This window comes from Acipenser ruthenus, chromosome 7 (assembly GCF_902713425.1).
Source record: "Acipenser ruthenus chromosome 7, fAciRut3.2 maternal haplotype, whole genome shotgun sequence".
NCBI classification, from domain to species: Eukaryota; Metazoa; Chordata; class Actinopteri; order Acipenseriformes; family Acipenseridae; genus Acipenser; species Acipenser ruthenus.
The window spans coordinates 7,951,525-7,965,352 of NC_081195.1; the positions used below are offsets into that span (position 1 = coordinate 7,951,525).

General features: G+C 40.2%; 1 protein-coding gene across 1 annotated transcript; it reads left to right on the forward strand.

The window, feature by feature from the left end:
• Positions 1–333: 333 nt before the first annotated feature.
• LOC117415987 (prosaposin-like) lies at positions 334–13,230 on the forward strand. Its single transcript, XM_034026983.3, has 14 exons — positions 334–483; positions 3,496–3,629; positions 3,940–4,014; positions 4,137–4,262; positions 5,213–5,413; positions 6,524–6,667; positions 7,134–7,190; positions 9,038–9,175; positions 9,534–9,626; positions 10,084–10,267; positions 10,387–10,550; positions 10,894–10,974; positions 11,461–11,571; positions 11,967–13,230. Exons 1-14 carry the CDS (start codon positions 447–449, stop codon positions 12,000–12,002), a joined length of 1,581 nt encoding a protein of 526 aa, XP_033882874.3. The 5' UTR covers positions 334–446; the 3' UTR covers positions 12,003–13,230.
• Positions 13,231–13,828: the final 598 nt, after the last annotated feature.

A 13,828-nucleotide genomic window follows, 5' to 3' on the forward strand; every position in this document is an offset into this window, starting at 1 on the left:
ATTAAAGAATAGAGTAAACGCTTTGAAAACACTGTGCTTTGCCTCAACTTGTCTGCGTAGGGTGTTTCTGTCTCCTGTGCGGGAGATGGCAGTGTAAGGAAATAAGGTTTTGTTTCTCCTTTCCCTTGGGGGTTTGCAGGGTCCCATGTTACCATGTCGTTTCCTCGTTCCTGTTCTTGTTCAGTCACACTAGTCACCTGACCAGCAGTCTGTGGGTGTGTTCACTGAGATCATTCGGAGCAATTTAGCCAATGGGTGCGTTCACGGAGATCATTCTTAGAAGATAATTGGCTAAACTGGTCAGAATGATCTCCGTGAACGCACCCAGTGCATTTAAAGCTCAGCTGAGTCGCTGAACCCGTACACCGCATTGCAGCAGCTACTAAGCACAACGAAAAGGCAGAGAAAACATTATCTTCCAAAAACATACGAAAAAAAAAAAAAAGATGATATCTCTCCTTCCGCTTCTATTAATCTCCACAGGTACAATACAAACTTTAATATATTATTAATAGTAAGTTAAGGGACGAGACACAGTAAGATGGTTTTTATTAAATATTAAAAGTTATTCAACAAACAACCAAGCCCGGGCGATCAGTGCAAGCAAACATGACTAACCGATTTGTATTTGTTTATTTATTTATTTTTTACGTTTTGTGTTTACTACGTTTGTTTTATTGTTGTTTTTCTGTTTATTATTTTTTGTTTATACTTTGAATAAGATGTGGTGCTGGGGCATAAACAGTGTGTGTATATATATATATATATATATATATATATATATATATATATATATATATATATATATATATATATGTATATATGTGCTTTTGTTTTTATTTTATTATTTATTTTGAGCGAATATCTTCTTACCCAAACCTTTGTATATTGAATTATAGGCTAATCAGATTAAAAAAAAAAAAAAAAAAAAAAAATGCGGCCTGGACAAGCTCGTTTTTAGTATTTACGTTGTGTTGAACGTGGTATATCCTGTACTGGGAAGAATTGCGCTTCCCCGCCAGGTGCAAGCTAAAATTGGTATTCTGCAACTGCTTGCTGCATATTTCAAATGGAAACAGTGTTAAATTTCGTACCCTAAATACGAATAACTTTTTAATGACCCGCAGTAATCCTCTCTTACCCCCGACCCAGCAATTCTACAACAACAAAAAAATCCACAAAGAATTACAGCATCTAAGTCTTTGTTGTAAATCCATCCTGGATATAATCAGTGGCTACATGTGTTTTAGAGAACTACATTATATTTGTATGCAGCCATAAAAATGTGTTTTTACTTTGTTGTATGTTCTGGTCACGCGGTGACACATTCAGGAAGTCTGACACATTGCCCTTGTGACTGGTTTATTTTCATGCAGGATTTTTAGTCGGATTCGAAGACATTGTTTTATGAACAATCTTCTAACTAGACTACCTGCATACAGTGTGGAAACACATTTAATAAATATTAAGGAAATATGAACAAGTAGCTCTCTACAGCTGTGTGTAATCAGTGGTGGTTTAACTAAATTCATAACAGGTGCAGTTTCAACACGGATAACCAATGAACAGAAAGTACCCAAATTCTTTAGTTACAGAAGGGACACCTGAAGTTCAGTTCAGGGGATTTTCATTTTAGGTTGTGCAGCTAGTGTTTTTTTGTAAGATGAACTTGCTGAACTGAAACTCTGTCAAGAGAACTGGATTTTGTTATGGTATTTCTGGGTTTCCAGGAAGCTCTCTACTGTATAGGAGTTGTGCCATCCTTTACTAGAAAGGAGCGATCACCTATGTGATTCAATCTTTAATTCTTCCCATTGACAACGTTGGTGATAATGTAGTGCACATTTTAAAGCTTAAGCAAGCCTTTAATTTGATTATTTAATTGGCATAACATTATCTTCTCCCATAGCCCTCGTGTATATTCTTTACCTTTGTGCCCACTGTGATGTCTAGATGTCTTGCATGTCCGAGATGGAAAGTACAGTATGCTTCCTTTTCTCTGGTTTCGGTTCACTTTTTTTTTGTTTTGCTCCACTTCAATGCACTGGTTTAACTATTTTAGTTGTGTGGTTTTGCTATCCTCAAAATAAATCTGGATCTAAATCAAAGTGCTCTGGCTTTTTCTGTTCCATATCACATCATGGATTGTGACAATGTGGGCAATAATCCTTGCACGCAGTGGACTAGAGCAGACATTTTCACGAGCGCTTTGAAACAGACTTTAGTTGTCAGGATGTTATCAATGAAAATGTAGCTACATTATTTGTAGCAACACTTGGGGGTGTGTAACATTATATTCAGAACCCTGCTACTCGCTCGTTAACTAAGAATGTAAAGTTAATTTGGTAAGTTGCTGTTCATGCATGGTTGGTTTTACAGACCCTGAGGTACAGTAGTCCACAGTTAGCGCAGTGAAGTCTGCAATCTAGCTGTGTTGCTTTTTAAATGGCGAGCTACTTACTGTAGTCTGTCTAACTGGGCATGTTTGGTGTGTAATGGCCAGTCAAAGATTGTCAACTATTTTTTGTTTTGTAACATATTAGCTGGTTTTATCTTTTCCTCGGGGAGGGGTAACAAACCACGTTTTGCATGTAAGAAACATCTGGCTCTCTAAATCGGACTGGGTATAATTACGTGACCCCAACATTGCAACGTATTCCTTACTGCCATGCTGCTGGATACTAGTACATCTCAGATTTGGTAAGGCATGAGGTGGTTCCGATTTTTGTTTTGCGGCCTTGCAAAAAATCCATCGTTTGAATTTTATAATTGAGTAATTCATAGAGTGCACAAACCTAATCTTAAACTTCTAATTGGAAATGGGTCAGAAGCACAGGCTGCTGGGGTTGAACTTATTTTCATTTAATATAAATAAGTCTGCTGTTTGACCTACTACTATAGAATTTCTTTTATTTGGCTTCAGTTGTGTGAGTAACAGGGGCTGACTGGTCATGTGAGTATTGAGTCATGCTTTGCAAATCTAGCTTCCTACTTCTGAACTTTAACCTTGCTTCGCCCCCCTCTCCCGCCCCTTTTCCTGCAGAAAAGGCAGTGACAATAGTGCAGCTTGGGGGTTTATACGCATCATACACATGGGAGGGGTCATACGCAAAAAACACTCGGTATCATATAATAAGACTTATCCCCTCAGCTCAATACTACACGACCAGCATTACAGTAAACAGACACGATGAAGCATTCTTATCTTTGTATAACGGTAAGTTAGCAATCAGCAGATGTGTCAGCTGCGTGAAGAGCACAGCGTGTGGTTTTCACTAACTCTACTGTGCAGAATGAGTTTTTTATATATATATATATATATATATAATGTGTCAGAACCATTATTTTCCTATGCATCAGGACGTGGGACATTTGCTAGGAAATCGGGACTGTCCCGACCATATAGGGACTGTTGGCATGTATGAAGTCTTGCACTCCCCATGAGGTTTGTACCCCTAATCACCCTCCCTCCTTTTTTTACCCCCCTCTTCCTAGCTGTGGCTTCTCCTTTGCTGGGGAAGGAGCAGTGTGTGAAGGGCCCACCCTACTGGTGCCAGAATGTCAAGACGGCCTCTCAGTGTGGGGCTGTGGCCCACTGCCAGCAAAACATCTGGAACAAGCCAACTGCTGTGAGTATCAGACACGTAGATTTGAAGACGCTACTTTGATTAACAAGCGAGTCAGTAACTAGTAGGCTACCGAGTGAGAATCTTTGACCAGCAGAAACTCCATTGTAAAAGTTAATTGTGCGGTTCATCCTTGACTTCAAAACACTTGATCAAAAGCATGTTAATTTTATAATGGTACTTTGTTTAAATAAAATTTGATTGCATGTGAAGCTGCTAGTTTTCTGATACTATAGTTCTGTTGTAGAAAATGAATCCATTCTCAGGGTTGTGGCAAAGTGATTTTAAGTTCCTTCCTGTTCTCTTTTTAAAGAAATCTGTGCCATGTGACTTGTGCAAGGAAGTCCTCGGTGTTGTTGGCAACCTGCTGAAGGACAATGCAACAGAGGTATGCTTTTAATTTCGCGTCTAGTAATGCGTATGAGATTGTGACAACCAGTATAGTGCTTCTGATGTTGCTTTACACCCTTAGCCAACAGGTGTCCTCACTCTCACTTTGTCTGTTTGCAGACGGAGATCCTGGGCTACCTGGAGAAGGCATGTCAGCTGATTCCAGACAAGGGTGTGTCCGATGAGTGCAAGGATATGGTGGACAACTACTTTCCCATTGTCATGGGCATCGTCAAGGGAGAGCTGGTAAGAATCTGTTGCTGTGTTGGTGAATCTCTCCTGTGTGTGTCTAGTGGCTTATATTACAGTGTGTTCTAAGTGCTTCAGTTCAACTTCTAAGCCATCTCCATGAGGGATATCAGTGAGGTAGTGTCAGAAATAGTAATAATAGTATCCAAGTTAAGGCTAATTTTCATATGAAACTTTTATAACTATATAGAAAGCATTTAACATTTACACTGCAAAAATGAATCCGATTTAATCAATAATCTGTTGAAGGACTGATCTATTAGTTTACTAGCAATGCAGAACCTTAAGTTTGGGATTTTTTTTTTTTTTCTTCCTGCCATGGTATGATATTGGAGAAACTATCTGGAACTAGGCTTTTAACTGGCTTTGCAAATGCATTTAGCTCATGTCTTGAATAGGTATTCTTATCTTAACTAATACAGAAAATATACACAGAATTGGATCCAAATTGGTAGCTAGTTGGTGTCATGAATGGACTTAATTAGCAGCGGCTGCTCAAACAGTAGGCAGAGTGGTGCAGTCATGGGCATATGACTGGCTTATCAAATCACCTTGGTGCATCTTGCCTTCAGCTTGGCAGGGCGGGGGGCTCTGATCATGCTGAGCTTATTTGTGAAAAGCGATTCTTGGCCGAAAACCAAAGAACTCAAACCTTATTAGATTTGTTAAATAGAGGAAGTGTTATTTTCAACTGCAATCTGTGTGCCCTAGGCTGTGGTTTTTGTCTTGTCGCTGCACCTCCCAACTCTTGAATTCCTTCCTTAATGTAATGATTTTTTTAAAAAGCTAGTTTTAGATTACGTTTATTATAATTAATTTTGTTTTTATGAATCCTGGCTTTGGTTAAACTTGCGTGATAGAGCATTCTGGGGATGGTAGGTCTGTGTTGTGTAATGCACTCCATATCCTCTGATCTTTTTGAAAACGGTGTAACTCTTATTTCTCAGGAGGACCCGAATGTAGCCTGCTGTGCCCTGGGCCTTTGCAAATCCTTGCAGCAGCAGTTGGGTGCTGCTGCTGCCGCTGCCCAGCAGATCCTGTCCAACGAGATTCCTGAGGTTGACCTTTCCAAGGTGGTGTCCCCCTTCATCGCTAACATCCCCCTGCTGCTGTACCCCCAGGGCAAAACTGAGGAGGCCCCCCCTGCGGTAAGGAGAGGGCAGGACTAGCTGTCCTCCGGGATAACTGGGATATAGGGGAGAAACTTTTATTCATCTCACTTGTATTAGCTGTATCTTGAGAGCCCCCTCCAGGGATGGTAATAAGACTGCCATTGCGTGCGTAGCAGTTCAAACCCATTCTGATACCGATGAGCTGAATCAGTTTTGTTGCAATCGGGTGGGTTAAATGTTTGAAATACAATGATTTATATTTAAAACTTCAATTTTAGAAGGGAAGCCTATTTTAGAAGTTCTTTTAGATATACAGTATTCATAAATTGACTTGATTTTAAATTATTATTATTAAATTATTATTTAATTATTAAATGAAACTATTATTGAATTATATACAGAACATTCAGTGTTTTCAAACTTGCGTAAGAAAGGAACTTATCTTTTTTTCTGAATTTGTAGTATTTCAATAAGCATTAAAGAACATGCATTTTTGCTGTGATGTGCTGAGCACAAGTAACATGGTTTATTTATGAAAATGTATTCTCGTGTGTAAGACGTACTGCAATTTTGACAAATGCTTGACTAATTATAGTTTAACATACCTGTAGAGCCAGATACGATTGCCTTTAGCTTCCTTTTGTGTCTGTGTGGAAAAATAATGTAGCATATAGCAGGTTGGTTATTAATGATCATTCAGTAGGACTTTGCACAGCGTGTTAGGGCAGCAGTGTGGAGTAGTGGTTAGGGCTCTGGACTCTTGACCGGAGGGTCATGGGTTCAGTCCCAGGTGGGGGACGCTGCTGCTGTACCCTTGAGCAAGGTACTTTACCTAGATTGCTCCAGTAAAAACCCAACTGTATAAATGGGTAATTGTATGTAAAAATAATGTGATATCTTGTAACAACTGTAAGTCGCCCTGGATGAGGGTGTCTGCTAAGAAATAAATTGTATATAAGTAATACACAAATATAATGTAGTGTACATTATAAATAATTACACAAATAATGTAGTGTTTCAAATTGCTTATAAAACTTAAATGAGCTTTTTTTAAAAAGTCTGCAGTGGAATGTCCCTCTAGGAATGGCAGCCCATGTATGGTGATGGAAGGTTAATGTCCCACGTTTTGTGTTTCTTCGTGCCCAGGAGGATGGAGACGTGTGCAAAGACTGCGTGACACTGGTTTCCGATGCTCAGGCAGAGGCCAAGGCCAACTCCTCATTTGTGACTAGGATCGTCGAACAGATCAAGGAGCAGTGTGACCTGCTGGGGTCTGGCATGGCTGATCTGGTGAGCAGCACGTGGGCGAGAGCTGTGATGAGGCTGTGTGTGTCTATAGAACCTCAAGTGACTAATTTGTTATCCCTTTTTTAAGGGACGCATATCCCAGATGACCTAACCATACATCCCTCTGAATGTGTGTTGCATTTGGTGTCAGTCACAAACCATTTAGTCCAGTGCTAAGTTTACCCCACATGGGGGGTGTGGTGTCTCTTTCCAAAGAACCAAATGGTGAGCTCCTAGCTCCTTCATGCAGCTCTGTTGTCTGGCTAGTTCTGGATCATTAGTCCATCATTTCATTGTTAACCTGTGGGTTGTTTTTGATTGTAATAAAATGTGTAAAGTAGATTAAACTAATGCGTTAAACATATTTGGGTAGGGGTTAAAATGGACAATGGGCAACAAATATTATTGTATTTATTTTTTTTACTGAGTTATTGAATGCTGTGTTTGTTTTTTGTTTGTTTATATATAGTGCAAAGAGTATGTCGACCAGTATGGTCCACTTGTTATCCAGCAGTTGATGTCCATGGTAAGTGGCTTTATTTTGGGACCGGGGGAGAGAATAAATTGCATCCTATTAGATCATCTTACCAAGATTGAACTAAAGGAGACTTTGAAATTCTGGGGTTACTTGACAAACAAAGTAGATGGAATGATTTATATTTCAGCCCTAGTTTTGTGTTTTGTTTTTCAAAAGATGTGTATAAAATATTTGTTTTATAAATAACTGGTCATTTCAAGTAATTACTTTTTTTTGTTTTGTTCTCCATCGTTCATTTATCAGGGTTTTAGTTCAGACGTACTTTGAAAATTTCAGTTTCTTTTAAAGCAATGGTAATTGTAGTCACGCTGTGAGGAATGTGAGCTGGTAACTTTTGCTCTGTCACCAGAATGTACAGCAGCTGAAACCCTGCTAAAACTAAATCTGTGCTTTGCCAGTGGCATTGTTACGATTTGATACCTTCCAGCTTTAGACCTTCCAGCTTATATAAAAATTTCTGAAATATAGTGCCTTTTTGAGTGCATTTGTTTTGCCTTTAGAAGCTACAGCCAAGCTTGCAGAAAGGAGGGAGTTTGTATTTGCATGCAGCTAATATTACCTTTCATGGATGTATGCAAACCAGAAAGTGTTATATAATTTTTTAAAAAATAATTACATGAGTGCACCAAACAGTAAACCTAAAGAATGTAACACATTTGTTTCAATAAAAAAAAATGGAAGCAATTTACATGGGGACAAAGCAGATGTAATAAATCCACTGTCCTTTCAAAGAGGGAGGGGGCTCATTTTTATTTTAGTGTGGAACAGAAAACAATACAGATGTTGGGAGAACATCATAACAATGCCACTCTTCTAGCAATCTCTTTTTCTGACCTTTTTAATCACTTTTGTTCTGTTTTGTCCCCCATCCTCCTCCATTACTCTGTCCCATTCTGAACTACAGGACCAGGTAGGTCTGCTGAAAACTCAGTAGCCTCACCCCTAGTGCTTGTTTTACTTGCTGTGGTGTAGTGTATAGTTCTGCTTCTCCCTAGTAGTACCTTGGAGATATATAAAAAAAAAAAAAAGCCTGGTACCAGATACAAGTGTGTGGATGAGGGGGGTTTGTAAAAGGCTGTTGGAATTGGATAGCTTAGTGGTCTGTGATGCAGAGAGTTTGAGGAGATACAAGGTAAACAATCTGATTTCTCTCTTGTATCTGGTAAAAGTGCTGCTGATGTGTGGTTGTTTTTGAACCCATGGCACTTGAGTAAAAGCATGAGCACTGAAAGGTGGAGGAGGCTCATGGAATGGCTTACAGATGTTTCCATCACTAGCGATGGCATGCCTGTAGGGCTACCGGGGAAAACCGCACAGAAAAACAGTGCTACAGTGGGCATGACATTTTGCTAAAATTTCATTTGTGGTGTGGGTTTGTGTTTTTTTTTTTTGTGATATGTAGAATGTGTGTGTTTATATATAGATCTATAGATACATAAAATATATATATATATATATATATATATATATATATATATATATATATATATATATATATATATATATATATATATATTATAGCTCAGCTGAACTAAAGGAAAAATCGTTGATCTGCCTGCAACTTCAGATTATTGTATCAACTTTGATAATGCAGGCTGGCTTTCGGCAGTTTACCCTCTGTTTAGTCTGATGCCAACGCCAGGACTACAGAATTGGGATTTATTGTTATTATTATTTAAGATATACATTATAGTCTTTGTTTCATCCCTTGCCGTTCAACCCGTTATTCTGTTAACGAGACAATTGTTATGCTAATAACAGCTAAGCAAATTTGTTTAAGTGGTGGTTAATGCTCCTTTCTGATCTTGTATACTTATTCTTGTATTGCATTGCAGAAACCTGAAGACATCTGTGCCAGAGCTGGGTTCTGTTCCTCCTCTGTGAAGTCTGTTCCCATGCAGACTCTCGTCGCTGCTAAGCTGTTCCCAGCTGCCAAGGTCATCCAGGCCACCAAGGTCTCTGTGCCTGCCAAGGTACCTCCATTATATAGGCATGGAAATATGACTCCTATTGCATAGCAGATTCACCCATTCCATGTCTCGGCAAGAGCTTAGTTAGCCACAGTGTATAGGTAACAAGCTCAGGTGTCTACATAAACTGGGACTGGGGGTGGTGGGGGCATTTGGCTCCTAAATTAACCTGTGTGCTTGGAGGCCAGATGAACTTGTCATTTTACTACTCCATATTGAATACGTTGGACATTAACAACATTGTGTGTGGTTATTTAAGAAGAACATCCACAATAGCTCAGTTTTAAAGTGATTGTAAATATAAATGTCTTGGTGCTAAAGTGGTCTGATGACCCCCTTTCTCTGCTCCCCCTCCTGGCAGAATCTGGTGAAGGTCCGTGATTCCCCAGGGTGTGCTATCTGTGAGTACGTCATGAAGGAGATCGAGAGCATGGTGGAGCAGGAGAAGACTGAGGTACGGGAGGGTTTATTGTGCAGTATTTACACTGGTAGGGTTTTCTCCTTGAGTTTAAGGGTGTTGCAGAAAGCAGCTTAACACACATGTCAAAACCCTAGTTAAGGGAAATGCATCCTTAAGTGTTGTACTTAATACTCAAGGTGTTTTTATGCAAGTTTTCCTTTCACCTGTCGCTGACCTTTTAATGCCCAGTATTTGCACAGCCCTACTTTTAATAAGTGTGTATGGGGGGGGGGTTATGAAACTATGAAGAGAGAGTAATTGTAATTTAAATATTTTTCATCTAGTGGATACTTTTCTAGTTTTAAAACTTTCAACCCCACCCCCACAAAAAAAAAATATTGCATGTGCCAAGCAAAAGCATAACCCCTAGTGTTAGTTTCACGCTTGTAAAGTGGTGCAGATGGGGTTTAGCCAGATCCAGATCCCCAGTCCTAAAGTCGTTTTCTCTTAGGAGTCGGTAATCCATGCTGTAGAGAAGGTCTGCTCCATCCTGCCCGCCACCCTCTCTGCCCAGTGCCGCGACCTTATCGAATCCTATGGCCAGGCCATCATCGAGCTGCTGATCCAGCAGGTTGACACCAAGACCATCTGCACTGTGCTGGGGCTCTGCAAGGACGTCAGCCGCCTCTATATCCGTGAGTGCACCCTGCTATAAATACAGAATTTTGCTGATTGTAATTACTATTGCAGTGTGTTGTAAGTGTACAGTGTCTGAGACTGCACTTGTATTCTGAACTTCTCTGTATTTCCACAGCGGCAATGGACCATGCTCGCTTCAAGGCAGGAGATTTTTGTCAGGTGTGCAAGATGGCAGTGAGTTATATCGATGGGATCCTGCAGCAGAATGCCACGGAGACAGAGATCGAGGCTGCTGTGCAGAAAGTGTGCAGCTTCCTTCCTGCAGCCATGCAAGAGGAGGTGAGTGGGGCGCTGGTGGGACTGGAGGAGTAGGTTGATTGTTCCTCTGTGTGCAGAGCCATGGTCCGTTCAAGGCAGGTGCTCTGGTCCAGCTCCTCGTAGCTGGTTTACCGCAAAACTGTTGGATCTAACTGATTCAGCATCAATATTCTGTGCCTTCACTACTCTCTGTGTGAATTGGCCTACCCCCTGCTTTGCTGTGATCTTGTGGCATTAAGTTGTAAAACTGCAATTTTTAGAGACTGTACATAGACACATGATTGTCTGTCTTTTGTACCCACTTCCCTGCCCCATTTTAATTCTGAGCTGGTGGTTTTATCTGTGGTCTTGTTCTCTTCTGCAGTGTGACCAGTTGGTGGAACAGTATGAGCCGATGCTTGTTCAGCTCCTGCTGCAGATGATGGATCCTGACTTTGTCTGCACTGTGAGTACATGCTTACAGCCTGTGTGTGTGACCCGAGGAAACTTAATGCATATGTGTATCTTAAAAAAAAAAAAAAAAGTATATGTGTTATTCTGGACTATTTTATTTACTTATCATATTAAAGGTGTGCATGGCTGTATTGCAGGGGTCTTGAACTCCATTCCTGGAGAGCCACAATGTCTTCTAGCTTTTGTTCCACCTGAGCTCTCAATTATTATTTAATTGGTCTAATTAACTGCACAAATTAACACTTCTCTCCATGCCTCAAAATATTTAATTAGATGGTGCACCTTGAATGAAGTGCATTTTTAAAATCTTCAACTATAAAAGACCTTGACACGCATGTCCAATTGAACAAATTAGATCAATTGTTAATTGAGAGCTCATGTTGGAATGAAGACCCTCATAACTGAGGGCCCTGCTATATCGGATCCGTACGATGACCATTTTCTGACCTGAAACTTTTTGTGTGTCTTTCTCTCTCAGAAACTGGGAGCCTGTGCAAGTGCAGTTAAGTCCAACCTGCTGGGAAGCGAACAGTGCAGTTGGGGACCGTCCTTCTGGTGCAAGAACGTGGATACTGCCTCCCGCTGCAATGTGAGTGAACTACATGCCTCCTCATCCTCCGTGCAGGCTCCTCAACACTCTTCTCCAGTGTCTAATTAAATGTCATGACTGTTTAGTGTACTGTAGGTGGTGATCGAACACCATAGTGACACTCTGGAGGGTGCAGGGCAATAGGGACGCCTTTCCCAGCATAGACTTCATTGCACAATATTTGCATGTTGCCATCAACAGATTTGCTGGTTTCAGATTAGATTGAGGGTATTTCAGTTCTGGATTTGGGGGTTTGCATTGCTTAAAATACCCATCTTATGACTATTAATACAATTGTTTTGAGCAGCATAACTGTTAATGCTGTAACACTAGTACACTACTCTGTTCAACTTACATTGACTTAACTTTGATCTGCTTAATTTTTTTTTTTTCAGGCTGTTGAACACTGTAGGCGCCATGTGTGGAACTAAAGAAATACAGAATGAACACAACGGAGATTTTTTTTTTTTTAAATTCAAAATGACAGCATTGTATTTAGTTTATTCTTGTTCGACTTCCTTTTAAGAGAATCAAGCTTGTGCGTTTAGCTTATAACCTGGCTGCACAACAATACCATGCTAACATGGGAACTGTCAATCGCTTTTGGGTGAGGGAGGGAATGTGATCTCTCTTGTATAGATTTGTGTGTTTCTCTAGAAGCAAATCAGCTTGTACTATAACCAGCAACTGTTTCTCCATTTTAGATGCACGGCATGTTGGAGGTGAATACAGGGAATGAAATGGGGGATTTGAATGCTGTAGATAAATTGGTTGGGGGGGGGGGCCTTGAACCTTAGCATTGAAGTTAGCCTATTCTACTTTTAGGTTGTGGGTATAGTTCTGATGGCTTTTAAATGTTACTGGATGGCCAAGGCCAGTGTCTCATTTTATACGCACGTCTCTCTGAAGAGGTGGGGTGGTAATTTTATACTCCTCCAAAGTTGGGGTGCAAGAATCTGACTTTCCCTAACTGAACCAACAACTACATTTTATTATTGTGACCACCACGTTGAAGAAAAGTCTTTTCTTGAGCTGCTTTATGTGACACGGTATAACTCCATCCCTGTTCCAATTTTTATTTACAAGGAATTTGCCATCCTTTTTACATGCAGAAAAGCAGTGTGTAGGTACAAGTTATTTGCTAACCTGAAGTACACAAAGGGTTGAGAGACTGTTGGAAATATAAGTAAATTATTTTCAGGCATTCTGACTGGCTAGCTGAGATCCTTGCATTTTTAGTTTGACTCTTGAAAGGCCTTTGCTACTGTGATTTTTGGCAACCACCAGATTGAAGGACCCATAGTTGCTAGGGAACTGCATTTCCAGGTGACTGGTGAAACGGGTGTGACTTGAATTATTTTCCTAATACAAGCTTTCTATTCATTTATTTGGCAGTACTTTTGTTGCACGTCCTAATTTGTGGTGTTTTTAAAGCTAAAGTGAATGTTTCCTGATCCTAGTCATTGGAGTCATAATGGCATGCCAGTATCAATGTGTGATCCAGTTCATACCTGCAGATTTGCAAATAAATAAAGCCTTGTTGTTTTTGTTTCTCTGTTCAGATCTCAATGTCTTTAATCAAAGAGTGTGCATCTGGCTCTCTACTTCTGATCTAAGTTTTTTGACAGACTAATAAAAATAAATTATTCTGAAACCTTGTGTGGTCTCTTGGTTTTCTTTCTTTTACTTCTGCCCATATTCACTTGGCAATCAGTTAATCTTAATCGTATTAGACATGCACCTCAAGTTTCCAGACCATGCGTTGGACCGACATCCTATTTGCAAAGCTATGTATAGGCTTCGAAAACTAAAAATTCACCTGCACAGCAACAAACATCTGCTTGACAGGAAAGCTCTTTAACAGTTCCTGTAAATCAAGCATACACTGGATTAAGGAGGGAACTCTCACATTATGTCAGACTTCAATCTGTGACAGCTACCAATAGTAATCATGCAGTTAAATATAACCCCATCTCCCTTTACAGTCAGGGGCCATGGTTTGAAGTGACCTCCTCTTCCATCGACCCTCCCTGCCTATCGCCACCGCCTGAGCTGACAAGCCAGGGTTACAGCACTAAAACATGACATACTCCTGCTACACATCACAAGGAATTCTTAATAGTCAGTGGCTGCACCTACTTTGCTCCAGTTAAGTTTCCCTATGTTGGCAGGATGGACTTTTGACTCTGAGGGAACCTTTCTTCACATTGGTGCAGCAGCCCAATGTTCAGAACAGAAGGTCCTCCGGGAAGCATTT

Coding starts and splice junctions, on each gene's coding strand:
- LOC117415987 (XM_034026983.3), top strand. CDS start 447: ATGATATCTCTCCTTCCGCTTCTATTAATCTCCACAG. Junction 4,015..4,136: donor TGAAGGACAATGCAACAGAG/GTATGCTTTTAA, acceptor GTCTGTTTGCAG/ACGGAGATCCTGGGCTACCT. Junction 9,176..9,533: donor AGGTCTCTGTGCCTGCCAAG/GTACCTCCATTA, acceptor CCCTCCTGGCAG/AATCTGGTGAAGGTCCGTGA.